Source organism: Coloeus monedula, assembly GCF_965178545.1.
Source record: "Coloeus monedula genome assembly, chromosome: Z".
NCBI classification, from domain to species: Eukaryota; Metazoa; Chordata; class Aves; order Passeriformes; family Corvidae; genus Coloeus; species Coloeus monedula.
In genome coordinates, this window is record NC_138822.1 from 33,102,014 (window position 1) to 33,120,560 (window position 18,547).

At 41.7% G+C, this 18,547-nt stretch overlaps 1 protein-coding gene across 2 annotated transcripts in view; it reads right to left on the reverse strand.

The window, feature by feature from the left end:
• Nucleotides 1–18,547, reverse strand: part of PGM5 (phosphoglucomutase 5) — an 81,590-nt gene that overhangs the window by 11,872 nt on the left and 51,171 nt on the right. For both annotated transcript variants that reach the window (XM_082301274.1, XM_082301273.1), the window contains 3 exons: nt 11,861–11,996; nt 10,723–10,906; nt 7,219–7,353 (listed from right to left, as the gene is read on the reverse strand). In XM_082301274.1, coding sequence (XP_082157400.1) covers nt 7,219–7,353; nt 10,723–10,906; nt 11,861–11,996 — 455 coding nt within the window. The remainder of the gene's footprint in view (nt 1–7,218; nt 7,354–10,722; nt 10,907–11,860; nt 11,997–18,547) is intronic.

The window sequence follows — 18,547 nt, forward strand, 5'->3', positions numbered from 1 at the left end:
GGTCACGCCACCATTGAGCGCCGCTGTGCCGGACATGTTGGAACTTCAGTACGAGCTGGAGTCCAAAGCAGCGAAGTGGTACTCCACTATTGACATTGCCAATGCCTTCTTCTCCATTCCTTTGGCAGCAGAATGCAGGCCCCAGTTTGCTTTTACCTGGAAGGGTGTGCAATACACCTGGAATCGACTGCCCCAGGGGTGGAAGCACAGTCCCACCATCTGCCATGGACTGATCCAGACTGCATTGGAAAAGGGTGAGGCTCCAGAACATCTGCAATACATCGATGACATCATTGTGTGGGGAAACACAGCAAAGGAAGTGTTTGAGAAAGGAGAGAAAATCATCCAGATTCTCCTGGAAGCTGGCTTTGCCATCAAAAGGAGCAAAGTCAAGGGACCTGCTCAAGAGATCCAGTTCCTGGGAGTAAAGTGGCAAGATGGACGGCGTCAGATTCCCACTGAGGTCATCAATAAGATCACTGCGATGTCTCCACTGACCAGCAAGAAGGAAACACAAGCTTTCCTAGGCGCTATAGGTTTCTGGAGGATGCACATTCCCGAGTACAGCCAGATTGTGAGTCCTCTCTACCTGGTTACCCACAAGAAGAATGATTTCCACTGGGGCCCTGAACAGCAGCAAGCCTTCACCCAGATCAAACAGGAAATTGCTCACGCCGTAGCCCTTGGCCCAGTCAGAACAGGACCAGAGGTGAAGAACGTGCTCTACTCTGCAGCCGGGAACAATGGTCTGTCCTGGAGCCTCTGGCAGAAGGTGCCTGGTGAGACTCGTGGCCGACCACTGGGATTCTGGAGCCGAAGCTACAGAGGGTCTGAAGCCAACTACACTCCCACAGAGAAGGAAATCTTGGCAGCTTATGAAGGAGTCCAAGCTGCCTCTGAGGTAATTGGCACTGAAGCACAGTTGCTTCTGGCACCCCGACTACTGGTGCTGGGTTGGATGTTCAAGGGAAAGGTTCCTTCCACGCATCACGCCACCGACACCACATGGAGCAAATGGATCACCCTCATCACACAGCGTGCCCGTATTGGAAACCCGAATCGCCCTGGGATTCTAGAAATTATAACAAACTGGCCTGAAGATGAGACTTTTGGATTATCTTCTGAAGAAGAGGAAGAGCAAGTGACTCGTGCTGAGGAAGTCCCACCATATAATGAGCTACCGGAGACTGAAAGACGTTATGCCCTCTTCACTGATGGTTCCTGCCGAATTGTAGGCGCTAACCGAAAGTGGAAAGCTGCAGTATGGAGCCCCACACGACGAGTTGCACAAGCTACCGAGGGACAAGGTGGATCGAGTCAGGTTGCAGAGCTTAAAGCCGTCCAGCTGGCTTTGGATATTGCTGAATGAGAGAAGTGGCTGAGGCTCTATCTCTACACCGACTCATGGATGGTAGCTAATGCTCTGTGGGGATGGCTGGATCGCTGGAGAAAGGCCAACTGGCAGCACAGAGAGAAACCCATCTGGGCCGCTGAGATTTGGCAGGACATCGCTGCCCGAGTAGAGAAGCTGACCGTGAAGGTTCGACACGTGGATGCGCACGTACCCAAGAGTCAGGCTAATGAAGAGCATCGCAACAACGAGCAGGTGGACCGAGCTGCTAAGGTGAAAGTATCTCAGGTGGATCTGGAGTGGCAGCACAAGGGAGAATTATTCCTAGCTCGTTGGGCCCATGATGCCTCTGGTCATCAGGGGAGAGATGCAACATACCGATGGGCCCGTGACCGAGGGGTGGACCTTTCCATGGACAGCATCTCACAGGTCATCCACAGTTGTGAGACCTGTGCTGCAATCAAACAGGCCAAGCGGGTGAAGCCTCTGTGGTACGGTGGACGATGGTCAAAGTACAGGTATGGGGAAGCCTGGCAGGTTGATTACATCACCCTTCCCCAAACCCGCCAAGGCAAGCGCTACGTGTTGACCATGGTGGAAGCGACAACTGGATGGCTGGAGACCTATCCTGTGACTCATGCTACAGCCCGGAACACCATCCTGGGCCTGGAAAAGCAAGTCCTGTGGAGACATGGAACCCCTGACAGGATCGAGTCGGACAACGGGACTCATTTTAAGAACAGCCTCATCAACACCTGGGCCAGAGAACACGGTATTGAATGGATATATCATATTCCTTATCATGCACCAGCTGCCGGAAAAGTTGAACGCTGCAATGGACTACTTAAAACCACCCTAAAGGCACTTGGTGGGGGGACCTTCAAAAATTGGGAAGTGAACTTAGCAAAGGCCACCTGGATGGTCAATACCCGAGGGTCCATCAATCGAGCTGGTCCCGCCGAGTCTGAACCCTTGCACACAATGGATGGAGATAGAGTCCCTGCGGTACACCTGAGGGGTATTTTAGGAAAGACTGTTTGGATCAATCCCACCTCAGGCAAAGGCAAACCCATCCGTGGGATTGTCTTTGCTCAAGGACCTGGTTGCACGTGGTGGGTAATGCAAAAAGATGGGGAAACCCATTGTGTACCACAAGGAGACCTAATCTTAGGTGAGAACGGTGCGTAGGGTTTCATTGTATATATATATATATATATATATGTATGTGTGTGTAGAGTTTAAAGAAGGTATTGATTTGGGATGATGTAGATGGTAATAGAATAAGGGGTGGATAATGTCCTGGGTTGCAGTGTATTCTATTACCATCCCCATCAGCCGTTGAAATCAGGTGGGGCAGTGTTTCCTTGCCTCCTCCCCCCAGACTATCTTGCTGTTAATGGCCCATCATTGTCCTGCCACCTGACTCACAGATAACTCCCTCTGGACTATCATCTGTTAATGAGCCTAATCAACACTTGGCCTCATGACTCATTACCCCATTGTGAGATGCTCCACCCAGAGGGAGGAACCAAGCATCCCAGCGTGGATATAAGCTGAGGCTGAACACCAGAGACAAGGCCTTTCCACTGGATTTCCAGAGGACAGGAGCTACACAACCACCACTGGACCTTCTGAGGAAGAGCAGACCCTCTTTTCTACAGGATCACTGCTTCAGAGGACTGCAGCCACCATTCTAGCAGACTGCTACCACCACCCTGCCTAACAGGGACTCAGGTTGTATCTTGACTCTGTCAGTTTGAACCAGTGTTTTCTTTTAGTTTTTTTTTTCTTTCCTTTTCTTTAACTTCCCCATTAAATTGTTATTCTGACTTGGTGCCTCCCACTGGTTTGTTTTCAAACTAGTACATTGGATAATTAATCTTGCTGAAAAGAAAGGAAGGAAAAAAGGATGCTAGTATGAGGCGAACTCAAGCTATTTACCATAATGATCCCACAAAATGGAACCTCCAACACGAGTGAGCTGTCTGTCAAGACAGAGACATTTATTTCTTGTGATAAAAAGCAAAAAGATATATCAAGGTATTTTTGCCTTTCAATTCACGTATTGACTGGAATTGTCACCATGCAAAAACATGAAGCACTGCATTATCTAAATTAAGATGCTGGAAAGAGGTGGTGCAATAAGCAGACCCAAGTGAGTATTTAATTAGGCAGCCAACTATCAGATAATCTTAAGTCTTGGTTTATGATATAAAAGGTATGGAAGGGAGCTTTTCCTGATGAGCTGTTTCAGAAAGAGTGTAATAATACAGAAATTACATATAGTCGTCTCTTCAATTACGAAGATCAGTTACAGAAAAATATGCATTATTATTCCAAATGTAACAATTTTCTTAAATACTGTAAGGTAATACATAAAGTATGTATTTAACTCACTTCTTTATGTCAGTGCTTTTTCCGTAACTGACCACTTACGTATATGCTATGTTCCTATTACTGACAGCAAACAGACAACAAAGTTCTTGAAACTTCAAATCTGTCACAGCTCTTTGAGATGTGTGCATGTAGTACGAACTTCATAGCAAACCAAACGAAAAAAGCAATTAGAATATCAAGAAAACTGTGGCACTCCTTCCTAGAAATGCTGTTTTCTGAAAAAGGTGGTTTTTATTCCGTCTCTTTCACATACTCCACTGAAGACTATCAAATGTTCTCCTGGGTAATGTTTAGTTATTTTTGTACATGAGGATCTCCTAAAATTTATGTCCCACCTTGAAGTCTGCCATCTGCCTGTTGGATACACTCTATGACCTTGTTGTTTCTAATGCACTCCTGTTGTTGGCAAAGCATACAGCCAGGGCAAGGAAAGAGAAGCAGTGGGAACTGTGCAATAATATGCAATGAGAAACTAAATAAAGAATTTATTGTATAAATTGAGATGAAACTGCTATTTAGCCCAGATTTTGTGCACGTGGCAGGAGATGAGGAGGGTGTTTACAGTACCATGTATTTCCTGAGGAAGTCTGGATATTAAAATGCCTGTCTGCACTGTATAAATGCAGGAAAGTCCCTGTAACAAGTTTCAAGGCAATGACATTCCTACCCCTGGGATTATTATGAATATCCTGATTAAACAGAGCAAAAGTGTTGCGATCTGACAGACTCTGATACATGCACAGAAAAAATCCCTTCTAGCCTTTTTTCTGTCCTTGGGAATAACAGACCCTTTTTGGTGTGCTGAGTAAAAGACCAAACTGAAATCCTCAAGGGCAGTCATAAGCCCTACCAACCTGCTTAGGTCCCCTAAGGACCTTCTCCTGCACCCAGCCCATGGCACATTACAGCCTGTCCCAGGGGTGTTGGTCCCTGCCTGAGCTAAGCTATAGGAGTGCTTGTCTCCAGCCTTATCTCTGGCTCTGCTGCCATGGACCTCAGACTCATGCTATAGGCAGCTCCTTTCCCTGAAAAACTGCTTGGATATATGTTGTATCTTGTCTCCAGTTTTGACTTTTACCCTGTCTCCTGGGTAGGTCCACACTGTTGCCTTGTTTCCAGCTTTGTCTCGGGTCCCATCTCCTGCTGCTCCAAATGAACCCTGAACTTGATCCATCACTTGTTAAGGGAGCTTGTTACCAGAGACCTGCCCTGTCCTCCTCTCTTTGCTGCTGTGGGACTGTCCCTGGACAAGGAGGGCACTGCCTGTGGTGCAGCAGGTCTGGGTGTCTGGCTCCTACAGCCTTGTGCAGCAGACCCATTCTTGCTGCTCCCTGGAGATGGTCTGTATAGCTGGTGAGACTTTGTGTGCCTCTCTCAAGCAAATGCAAGCAGAACAAGAAAGAAATGTAACAGCAGGGCAGCACATTCCTCATTTTCTGAGGACAACCACTGCTCCCTCAATCTAGTCTCTTCACAAGTAGAAAAATCACTGAGAACATTTGCTGTTTTCCACTCATTTAAAAGAACGAATGATAAATACTGAGCATTGACCATACGTTACTTTAGGAGACACACAAGCCTAAATTCTGCCAGAGTATGACTTCTCTCAAAAAAAATAAAACAATCTGTTAATGCAGTAACAATTCCACTTTAAAATGCCCATGCTCATTTGCAATAAAATAGTCAAAAGTTTAGCTACATAATGTTGCCAGTATATGCTCCATTGTTTTCTCGTATTTTCTACTGGGATTTGTCAGACAAGAAACATGCTCAGATCACATATTTTGATTATGTATCACAAAGTTACTGTAAGTCCACTTCAAACTTCTAAAATCAACTCATAGCCTGTCTCTTACTGCGACTTACTTTCATTTCATCTATGCCTTATCTGCATAGCACAAAGAAGCATATTTAAAATGGTCAGTGCAGTCACAACTGATAAACAATTTGTGCAGTAACAAAATTTGATGTAACTGTGGTGCATTGACCTTGGCTGGTTGTCAGATGCCCACCAAACTGCCCTATCACTCCCCCTCCATTCTGCACTGACCATGGTGTCCGCAGAGTTGTCTCTCGCAAGTATCCCCCTTTCTCCCTTCCCTGCTGTTGTTGCACAGAGAGTTTATTGCCTTGCTTAAAGATGTTATCACAGGGGGCTACAGCTTTGGCCTGTGGTGCATCCATCTAGGAGCCATCTAGAACTGGCTCTTTTTAACACAGAAGCACTTCTAGCAACTTCTCACAGAAGCCACTCCTGCAGCCCCCAGATACCAAAACTTACCATGTAAGTAAGCATGTAAGTATAGCAGCAAGTGCAAATGGGGTTGTAGCAGTGTTCCTCCCCAGACAAAATATATTAATGATCCCGCTAGCTGGGCAAAGCTAGATACACGGAAAAACAATAAAATTGCTAAAATACAGTACTTTACTCTGTTGGAGCTTTAACATTTTAAATATTCTGTCCAAGAAGTTACTGAGGATGCAAACTGTTACTTTAAAAAAAAAGCAAATAAATTTAATAGATATATTTGCAGGCATGGACTCTGCAACATTTCTGTGACAACTGAAGCACTTTTCATGACTGATACATGACTGTTTAATAGCATAAGAAGAAACAAACTAAGTTTGTGGTCAGAAACTGATGAAAGACAAACATCAACCCTTACCTAGGGTTCAAATTCATTTGATAGCATATATGTTTTGGTAGATTTGCATTTGCATTCCAGTCATGAACACACAAGACTAAAAACTACAAGGTTTTTATTTACTACAAACCAAATGCTTGACCTCTTTTCCACAAAATATCCTTAGTCCTCTCTTGTATATAACAGCATAAAGAACATTTGCTGGGAAGAATCTGAGAGTGTGAAGTGTGATTTATTTTATTAATTGTGTAAGGCATCTGCTGGACAACCCAGCAATTTGCTCTCAACTTTCACTCTCCTTTGGAAAAAGTCTGGTTATGATATGACAATTCTTAGACAGCTGAAAGTCTTTCCCGTACAAGGAATCCCTACACTGTTTAGACTCTGGTACCCATATTTCCTAACTGCACTCTGATTGTGAGGAATCCTTGGGATGCCCTAAGTGGCTCGCAGATAATCTGCTTGAAAAACGGTTTTCTTATTTTTAAAATATTGTTCCATAAGTCAGATCACAACTCTAAAAAAATTCTGAAAAAAATTCAGCCTAGAATGGCTTCTCTTAATAAACTTGAAGTCACTGCCCAGCATTTAACATGAGGCATCTCAGCCCTTCACGTTCCTGTTGTGTTGGATTATTACACTAATGTATATTAAAACTGCTGGTCCTTCCTCAAAAGGTGCACATTTACAACACTAGGAAAATAATCTACAAACACAGGGTCAAAGCGTTGAGTGTTGCTTCTGATCAAAGGTGAAAACTTGTAGCCACTGCTATTACAGAGGTAGTGCTTTACTTACTGACTTATTACAATGCTGTTGCATTACCTGTGGTTCCTTGTTGTGTTGGCTAGGATCCTTCTCATAACTCTCTGCATAGATCCGCAGAGTAGCTCTCACATGACTAGAAGCACTCATTCTGAAGATGAGTCTGGAAGCATCTGAAAAAATAATCCGCAGCCCCTGTGAAAGAAGAAGGAACAGAATATATGTAAGGTGGCAGTACCTCTACAAATCACCATTCACTGCTTCAAAATAAAAGTGAAAGGAAGAGTCATTTGGACGCCATTCTTCTTTCCCCATAACTTTGGACGACTCATTCATTACTCTTTTTTCCCCTCTGAAGACTAGAAATGATGTTGTGCATTCCATCCCACTCCTCATAACAAATACTCTCTTATTGATGTTTTTATTCTTTTTACTTGATTTGCTCTTATTCTGTGTGGCAGAGCACAAAATCAATGGCTTGAGAAATAGGTATAAGATCACTAAAGATACAGGGCCTTAGAAACACCTACAGAATCGCTGGATCAAAAAACAGTTTGTCAGTAGTGAATACAAAAGACAGGACCAGTTGCTACCCCTCAAACACCATGCATCAATATATGACTGCAAGAATTTCAGTAAGTCTGTAGTACAATTTAGAAAACTTAAGGTGTTAATTAATCTCAAGTACACTAATTAATGCACATTAACTGTGTGCATAATAAAGAGGATTGAAAAATTTATTAATTAAGTAAAAAATTGCTCTTTGCTCCCATCTTCACATCTTTTTTTCTTTTCTCCTCCCCTCTTTTGTACTGCATATATAAACACTTTTTTTTACAGACCACAGACCATATACTTGGATCTACAGTTTCTGTACAGGAAGGCCGTTAAGGCCAGAGGACTAAATTGCACAGATAAATAGTTGTAGCGTTGCAATACTCTATCAGCTGTGCACTAATACACATTCTAGTTCCCTTTGTGTAAATGGTACCCTTAGACTAAAAGTGCGACCTCTGATAAGCCAGTGAACTTTTCTTCCCCTTAGTCCCTCCATTGACAAAGGTCTAGTGCACAAACTAAGATCCTTGCTACTTTTGTTTAAAGGGCAGTAAACCAAAAAATGAGAGAAGAGAATTAAAAGAGATGCATTTTATTTTTCCAGTTTTATCAGGAGCTTGACAGGACAATGATGTTAGAAACACAGTGTGCCAACATTCTAAAGTATAAGTAAAATGTAATTAAAACCTTTGTTTCCTCAGATATATGCTAAAACATCTTTAGCACCATATAAAGCATTGTTTGATAATCACAGAATCATCAAATGGTTTGGGTTGGAAAGGACCTCTGAAGGTCATTCAGTCCTGATGTTATCAGGTCATCGTGTTCACTGCAGTGAGCAGGGACATCTTCAATAGATCTGGTTGCTCACAGCCCCATCCAACTTGACCTTGAATGATTCCAGGGATGGAGCATCCACCATGTCTCTAGACAACGTGTTCCAGTGTTTCACCACTCTCATTGTAAAAAAAAGTCTTCCTTATATCTATTTTGAATTTGCTCTTTTAGTTTAAAGCCATTACCACTTGTACTACTGCAACAGGCTCTGCTAAAAGGATTGTCCTTATCTTTCTTACAAGCCCCCTTGAAGTACTGAAAGGTCACAATATGGTGTCCCTGGAGCCTTTTGTCTCTTAGTATAATGGCCAACCTGTACCTCTCATCCTCATAATTCATATTTCACACAAAAATGCAACTGGTCCCATTCCTGGGTTACTGGACCCTCAGGAGCAGCACTGTTATGTGCTTATGTGTGCAAAAGCACAGTACAGCTTTAAAAATTAAAAGAGTCTTCGAGAACAACAGAATGCTTAATTTAAGTCTTATTATTGCACTGTGATAAACAATATTCATGGATTTCAGGAGACAGAATTAATTAGAAGCAATAGTCTGTGTGTATTGTTTGCTGCCTATTTTCTCATTGCTGTGTTTATTTTCTGAGTATGTTGTTTATTAACACTGAATAATTATCATGTAGCCAGCTTCTCATTCATGAGACAGTGCAGTTGCACTGAATATAAATTTCTCTCCCCTACCTACTGGGGAACAAAACTTGGAACATGTTCCTGAATACTTAACTAAAAAATCCACATGAAGCCTATGATAGTCTGAAAGAGATACCTGCATTCAGATGATGAGCAAGCTACCTGAGGAAAATGGCAGCAGTGAACTGTTGTTTCATTTGCATAGATCAATATCCTCTCCACTTTCATTGTGCTTGGAGAATCCCATTGAGGCTGCAGACACATGGAGCTAGGAATGTGTCCTTGCCAAAGGACAAACTGGTTGAGCTGTACTCTGAATAAGAGCTTCTCCCTATGAAAGACTTTTCTTTCTGGTTTTATGGGCTCCCTTTCAGAGTCCGTCTGAAAACAAGCCAAGTCATGTTTCTCTGTTTGTGTTACATGGTGATATGATTAGCAATTATATTCCAACATAGAGTAAGTGCTTTGGATGAAAAAATTAAGGGAAAGAAAAGTGCAATGAAAATTCACAAGCTGCTTTTTTAAGCTACAAAGGTCACAAGTCTGCCATGCATGTAATTTTCCACTGGACTTGGATATGACAACATCCTCCTATCTTGTTTCAGTAGTAATACACAAAAAGAGAGTAGCTCAGTGGCAGATGGGCTGCTTATATTTTCTGGATGCAATGATGAATGGAACTATAAAGACTGAGCAGAATGGCATGACAGTAGTTTTAATGGCTTGTAATATCATTTGCTAGGGTCTGTTTACGTCAAATAATTTAAAAACCAGAGAAACCAGGACCATAAAAATATAAATACCATAAAATCAGGACAAGCTTTAATAGGAGTCATAGCTCATATTCAAGATACTTGAATATACATTTACACCTGGTAAAAGTACCTGGTTACTTTTGAGCACATCATGAATTTCCAAACACTAAAGGTTCAGTTTGAACTGCAGTTCTTGATAACCAAGGAATCGCAGTATAGACAGAATCCAGAAGGAACTGATAATTTGGGCTAGGGAAGTCAAATGTGCCCACATAGGTTACAACCTTATAAAGTCTTCTGCATGCTATTGGATACAGTAGGTATTGAGATATTGCACCTCAGTTATGTAAATCCTGTCAGTCACCAAGAGCAAGAATTTTTTTTTTTTTTTTTTTTTTTTGGTAATGTATAGCCAGTGGAGATTTCAGATAGCAAATAGAAAAAAGAAAGACCTTCTTTCTATATGACATTTTCTACTGTTCCAGAAAAGGAACCCTCCCTACACATGCATTGCTGTCAACAGGGACTTCATCCCATCCTATGTTCATTGTGACACTGTTGTCTCCAGTTACATACAGCAAGTACAAGATAAACTAAAGGTGGATTATCTTATCCAGACTGAGCTAATCTTAAATAGGAAATGCAGAATCTATCACAGCAAAGGAAACACCATCCCATAAATAAATGGACAGTCTTGCCAGCTGAACTTTAGAAACAACACTGTTGGAGACAATACGACAGACGCAAAACCAGCCCTACAGCCATACCTGTCTTTTGGTCACAGTGCCATCCACAGGATCTACGTACTCAAAGCTGTCTGTTCTTTCCACACTGTAGATATTGTTACCCACAGCAAACTGCTGATGGCTGAATGCTTTGTCAGTGATCAAAGCTTCCAGGTCTCTCATTATGAAATACGCTGTTCTGGGTTCCAGTGCTTCGTAATCAAACCTTGCACATATATAAAAAAAAAGGTAGAATCAGAAAGTAAATGCCCAGAGATAAGAGTTCTGCTTTCACAGACCTGTATATACTCACAATTAGCAATTTACTGCTTACTTCAAAAATCAGAAGTGTACCACTTAACTACCGATTGCAAATGAAACCAGCACACACATGCAAGTCCTGTGCAATCTAACCATTACATGTGTGTAACCACAGCTTTACATTGGCCACCGGACTCTAAATCAACAGAAAGCATCTAGAAAATGCAGTTTCTAAAGTAGCATAGAAAACATCACCAATACACAGTTAGATTTCAAAATTTAATGACACAATCAGTGCAGTGCTCAACAGACAAGTGAAATACAGAAAACTTGTTTTACAAGTTTTGAGGAATAGCTGCAAAACATGTTACAAATTGCAAACTGCTCTGGATTATGTCTGGATTGAGAAAGAGGCAGAAGCAAAGATGAAAATGACAGCTAGAACTCACCATGTTGAGACCTTAATAAAAATAAGTAAATATTTGTATCTTTGGAGGAGTTATCCTGAACTGGAAGCAGGCATAACTTTCAGTTCTCACTAAAACCCTGTCACATGGAGGCACTTAGAGAAAAAAAATGCAGGAGTAAATCTTGCTGGGATTATGTTTCTTTTTCAACATCATGTAACAAGTTGCACCTATATATTCCACAAGTAAATAATTCAAATCTTTCTGCCATTCAATATTAAAAAATTCAATTACGCATATGCTAGCATATACATAACATATACGTATAGCTCTTTTTTCTGACACTCCTCTGGAAAAGTCTGTCTATAAAACAGTGATAATCTGTGGCAGATTTTCATTCTGTAGGCACAGCAAATGCACACCTAAGTGCAGATGAGCGCATCTAAACAAGCAATGATTGTATCAGAATTCTCCTATCAGCTGCATAAGTGCCTTTTCCTCATTTTTCTCACCTGCAGTAGTAGTGCCGGCCAAATTTTGCCCAGTGATCCCTGACAATCTCCTCCACACTCTGCTTTCGAGCTGCTAGGATTGAAAGCCAAACTAGCACAGCCCACAGTCCATCTTTCTCCCGAAGGTGGTCAGACCCTAAAGAGAGAGACATTAAGCACATTATTTGGTACCACTGCAAATCAGAAAACAAGGTAAGGAGGCTGGGCAAATATTTCATTTAACTGTGTTATGTCACCTAACAGTAATCAATAGTACCAGCCCCAGTACCTCTGAGATGCTCCAGACAGAAAACCAGAACTAATGCTTAAAATGTGATCTATTTATGCATAACAAAGCCCATACTTCTAAGGTTAAGTAAAAATATGTACAAGTATTTGAATAGAAACAGTAGCAGTATGAAAACATTTTTAGTCATTATTCCTGCTTACTGATGTACAGAGTGTTTTCACACCTCTGCTACTGTTTCCCAGAATTGGGCTAGATATGCAAACCCCAGCCATGAGTCAGAATGATCTCCTTTATGAGAGTCGAGTTCAACACCCTCTCCTTATCTCTGCAGATGTTCACCTGCAGACGTCAAGCTGCAGAGAAAGAACCTTCCCATTCCATAAAAACTGCAGATTTCCATAATGTTCATGACCTCCCGTCAGGACAACGACCAAGAACTTAAAAGATTTTTTCCTGAGGAAAAAAAAAAAAACCAAACAAGCAAACCAGAGAGCAGGACTGTTCCCTTTTCTGTATTTCTCCATACGTCTCAGTGGTAAAGATGTTTGGATTCTCCAATCTAGATCCCTTCATAGATTTTATGAAGGTATTTATGAAGACAGGAATTGTTCCAACAATGAAAACTACAAGCAGTTTTGGACTACCTCATATGATTTAACATGTGAGTCTCAGATCCAAGTAAGATCCAAGACCCCTAGCACTCAGTAGATACTGATGGCAGTTATATAAGCTAACAGACTCAAGAAACTTGAAGAGGTATCAAACATGTAGCCATTGATCTGGCATAATACTACTAGATTTGGTTAAAGTTTGTTAGCTGCAGCCTTGTGGTTTTCTGTCTAGTCACACATTATTGTGAGTACAAAGCAATAATTCAGAAGTTTTGTTTACTGCATGAAGAACCTACTGATTATGGAGGCCACCAATTAACTATCCATCCTTAGAAGATACTTAATAAAATCCACCAGAGAGGAATCTAAAAACTCTTAGGTTGAAAACGTGTTTTCTGAAATATTCTCCCTCCCCAAACAAAAAAATCCCGTTGCAGCAAGACTGCTTTGCAGAGCTTGGTTTTACGTAACAGCCTGCAAAGTCCACACAGTCATCTGTCAAAACAGCTGTGTTTTGCTACTGGCAGAGGACAGTTCCCATAATATAAACTGATGCACTGAAGCTGTTAACCCTGTGAAAAACTGTCAACATATTAAAGGCATATAAGGAAAATAACAAGATGTGCAGAGAGACACCATGATTCCTGGGGTTCAGTCTTCCAATCACTGCTGTTGCCTTGAACTTGCAGTCTGTCTTCTTGGGTGAGAGCAACTATCAGGGTATCAGCCTGTGCTCATACGGATTTTCTAAGAGTCCATTGTCCTGGGTCTGCCACAGATCTGCCTGCCACTTATGCTTCTTGTCTTACATTCAACCTCAACACTCTGAATCTAACATTAATCTTAACATTAACTTAACTACCACAGGGTTAAATAAATGCAAAATACTATTCAGCACAATATTTAAGTTGTACAAGAATGATTACTGAACACTTGTTGATGAGGATAAAGATTTGCATGAAGATTATGTGTCTATGTCTATGCATTAGGCATTACAGAAAATGAGGACATCGAACACTGTAGACGGATTTAAGAGCTGAGACAGTAGCCTTCACATTTGCAAAGTAGCCATCATGACAGTAAGAATATCTCTTTTCTGCCACTTTTTATCTGCCTTGATCTGTAATCTGTGAACTCTCTGCAACAACAGCAGTCTCTTGTAACAACAGCCAGAATTTAGGGCTGGTGCTTGAGGAGCTGCTGCAAGAGGAGCCCCAGGTTACTCTGATTCCAGCTCCAGTACTGGGTGCTGTGAAAGCATGGAGTGCCAACCAGTCAGAAGAAAAAGGGCAGGGTTATTTATGAGCTCTCAAAGCTTTGCAAATAGCTTTGATAAGAAAGGAAAACAAATGTCCCTCTACAGAAAGTCAGTCCTTCAGACACTCAGGTCATAGAATCATGAAATTGTTTGGGCTGGAAGGGACCTTAAAGGTCATCTCTCACCTTTTCTACTCTCTCGTTGCAGTAATATGCTAGATTACTGTAAGGATATCTTCTACAGGAACACCAGCATTATGTCCTATGGATAATAAAGTCAGCTTACTTGTAGGCAAAGCAGACAGCAGAGTCAGAGTCATTGTCACCGAAGCCAAGAGTCTGTTCCCAGATACTGGTGCAGGCTTCTGCCCCTGCCACCAAAAGAGAAATCTAGAATAGAGCTGTCACTTCTCTCCCAGCAAACATTGTTCCTCTGGTAACAGCAGGAAAAGTCATCACATCGCCATGGGGGCTGGGGATGCTCAGGGGACTGGGAAGAGCGGGGCTTCTCTTGAGCAGCAGAGCACAAACAGCCAGGGCCTGTCCCAGTCCCACTGCCCCACAGCAGGGCAGTCAGAGACACCAGGACAGACCCAGCTGTGGGCAGCAGGCACTGCCTTGGACTGGGGATGGGAAAGGCCAGGCCAGGAGGTGGGAGCATTGGCAGGCCTGCCTTTGGGGGACCCCTGCCCAGGCACAGCAGGGCTGTGGGGAGCTGGAGACTGGCCCTGCTGCAGCGCTGTTGGGGCAGGGGCTGATGGCCCTGGTGGTGCTCCTGGGTAGAGTGGGGGAGCCCCAGGGGGCCAGGCAGGGCCCTGGTAACAGCAGGCTCACCCTGGTATGCCTGTTGCTTTCCTTCTTAACCTGCCTGCCTCTCCTTTCAGCCATTCATCCTTAGCACAGAAAAAATTCCATTTTGCCTAAAAAAGCCATCTCTGTTGCCGATTATCACCAGCCACTTAAATGGCTTAAGTGTCTCAACAGACACCAGCAGGAAGCGGAGACATGGAAATGAGCTTAACCTCTCAGCAATTTGTTCCTATATGAATGACCATTTATTCTCCTGCTATGTAACACTCTGCAGACTGCAGGCCAGCAAATCATACAGTGAAAAGCACTGCAGTTGTTCAGCAAAATGGTCTATACATCATGACAATGGGAGAAACGGGCTAAGCTGAACATCAAAGAGATGCATTCTGATGTAGCAAACACTTTAAGTACATTTAATTGAACCAAAATGTTCAAGTGAAACATGGACAGAATAATTTCTGAAGAGTTCTTTGCTGTGTTCTGAGCTTTGTTCTGGTATGGCTTAAGCTCATAAATCTGTATAAGGAGGGCTGAATAGATTATTCTTCATATACATTTAGCAGATTTGGTATATGTTCTGTCCTTGCATGTCCCTCAGAGGACAGAAATTGTTGCTCCTCTGGAAAGAGAAAGCAGTGGGAGAAAGTAATCCAGAGACAAAAGTCTGGATAGCTAGAAGCAACTTAACTGCTCCAGAATCAAAAGTCACAATTAAAAATGCTAGCCTGATATGAGTACAGGGACAATAATCCTGTGTGCCCAGAAGGTGTTTCAGTTTGTTAGTCTTAACAGAAGGGAAACTAAGCACATCCATCAGCATGGTTACTGTATGCAAATATGTTGTTGTATTTATTGCCCTTCCTTCTTTCAGCAAATTAAAATCAATTATTGCAATTTTGTTACTCTGATTTTCACCTACCAACATCTGTATGTGTTATTGCTAGCTCTGTCTTAACTTAGTCCTACAGCCCAGCTCACACTGTAGTGACTCTAGGGAGGGAGTTTATTCTACTGCCTCAGTTCAGCTAACTCCATTCTTTGCTTCACAGATCCAATCAATTTGCAGAAGGAGATCCGTCCTGTGCAAAGGGAAGAAGGAAAAGGTGCCTCGAAGTTCTGTATTTCTGAAATTGCAATACTGTATTCCCCAATTGCAATAGGGGCTCTGAGTAACCTCAGTATGATCCTCAGTGCTACTTTTAATTGAAACATCACAGAATTAAGGAATTCCTGATTCTGTTTAATGAGCTAAAGCAGAAAGAGACAACAGAACAGAGGAGGCAACAAATATTTTTTCTAACACTTTATATTTAATTTTCCATTGGTAAGGGAAATTATAGTAACTGCAAGTGTTTCAACAACTTATTTTTAAGTTAATTTGTTATTTCTCCATATAACAGTAGCAAAAGTTATTTTTTACTACAGTAAATTGCTACATCCAGACTCAAGTAAACAACCTGGGAAAAACTCTCAGAGCATGTTCCCATTCATAGAAAAGTAGCCAGCTTACACAGTTTTAGACTGAAAAAAGTCTTCAGAGGCAGTAGCTTGAGAAACAAAGTAAAATCATGCAAATGTGTTCAATTATGATTTTTCTACTATTTGAAAGCTGTCTATCTTTGTCTGTATCTGGGATATCCAATTCTGGATAGAGAAAGCAAGCTTTGTGGGTCATATGCATGAATAAAAGGTAATTACTTTTCCCTAGTTTAGTAATCCCTGTCTATCACTGTGTTTTCTAAATGTGATTTTAAAACAAGAAAATCACAGGAGTACACAAATTCACAACAAATAATTTTGTTTTCACATACTTGAGTCTCACAAATTTATAATCCAGCAGTCTGAAACTTAATGATATTTTAGGCAAATGGAGATTTAGGGACATTCTGATCTGATAATTTATTCAAGTTAATGAGATTATTTTAGATTTGTATTACTGCAACAGACACCACCAAACAGCTCTTTCGAGGCTTTCATTCATTTCAGTAATAGCACATTTTTATATTCTCCACTAGGTTCTTCCACCTAATCTTGCAGGAGAAGGGGGTTGATGTCAATAGAATCTGGAAATCTGGAGATGAAGCAAGCAAATTTAAGAAAGTTGAAAGTTGTAGCAATTACTGAAATGGCTTAAGCTGCAGAGAGATAAATCAGCCACAAAGTTCTCCTAACCCTGATTAATAGCTTGCTGATGAAATTTAGAAACTAATTGCTGCTGCTGAGGCCCTCCTTTGAACTCTGTGCTGGGCATTAGTCATAGAACCAGAAAGCTATTAACCTCATTTGACAAGCTCCCCACACTGCTACAAAAATGGAAGAAGTTTTTAAAGCATTGGTTGAGCTCCAAGATCAGCTGCCAGAAAACAAGTTTGGGAAATACAGCTGTATGGGATATTTTCAACATCTTTTCTCCTTTTATAGCAGAAAATTTGCTTTTATTTACTTGCCAGAGCAAAGTCCCTTTTGTTATAAAACCAGGGCTCTGTATTACTTGGTTCCAGCTAGGCTGGATTACCTGGGTACACAAGGAATTGGTTTCCAATGCAGTTTGATGACAGAAGGTGGATTTTTAAAACTCACTCCTCTTATACAAAGCAGTAAGCTTCCCACTCCAATCACTATATCATACACTTATATAAATATTCCACGCTGAAAGCTAAAGAAGTGCCAAATTTCAGTTCCTTAAATAGATATGATTGGGCAAAAGCTGTAAAATTGATTCAAATGCCCAATACTGGCAGAAACATGTGAGGGTCACACAGCTTAGGACATTACTAAAAGATTCGCAATAAGGTAAATATTTACTGCTAAAAACAGCTCACATTGCTAAAGTACTGGTCATCTACAAACCAGACCATGTTTTACAAATAAACCTCCTGGCATATAAGGACCCATTTCAGACATCTGCGTTGAATTGAAAGATGGTAAGGAAATCGAGGCAGTGAGAAAACCAAACTTTAGACATCGCAGCCATTGTGTAATTGCCCCGTAAGTATCACAGAATCACAGAACAGGTCAGGTTGGAAGGGACTACAAGAGGGCAACCAGTTCAGTCTCCCTGCTCAAGAAGGGTTATCCCAGAGCACATGGCACAGGATTGCATTCAGATAGTTCTTGAATGTATCCAGTGAGGGAGACTCTACATCATCTTTAGGAAATCTCTTTCTGTCACACATTTTTTTTTCACACAGCAACTACATGCAGACTGAGGAATTTAAACCCTGTGCTCAAGTTTTCTAGATGCCCATGGGATCGAATCTCGAGTGTCCAGATTTGCCTTTAGATGGAATTGGATAAAACTGGAGGTCAGGAGGCTTTCTGCACTTAATTGCTGCAGGTACAACAAAGTTAATCTGATCAGAACATACTGGAATGCCGAGATACTGCTGCAGACCAGCTCTCCATGATGGCTAACAATATGTTGTTTAAGCACCCTTAGCATTCACAAGAGACAGGATTTATCAGGAATCTGAAAAATTGGTGATAGGATGGAAGAACCAGATTAATATAAAGAACACAGAGTGCTAAGGAATGTAGAGACTAGTTTGAGGTCAGGAGACAGGAGCTGCAAATTTGGAAGACAGGCTGGAGTACAAGGCCTTACAGAAAGATAGAAGCAAAGAAAAAAGTCAATGGCAAGAGAAGAGAGAAGTCAGGGTTATTTTATTGCCTATCTAGAGGCAAACCCTAGAGGCACTTCCTTGACCTCCCTGAGTGCTTCTCTTCCCAAATTCAACCACTATCAGATACTCAGGATAATAAAATTAGACCAACAGAGAT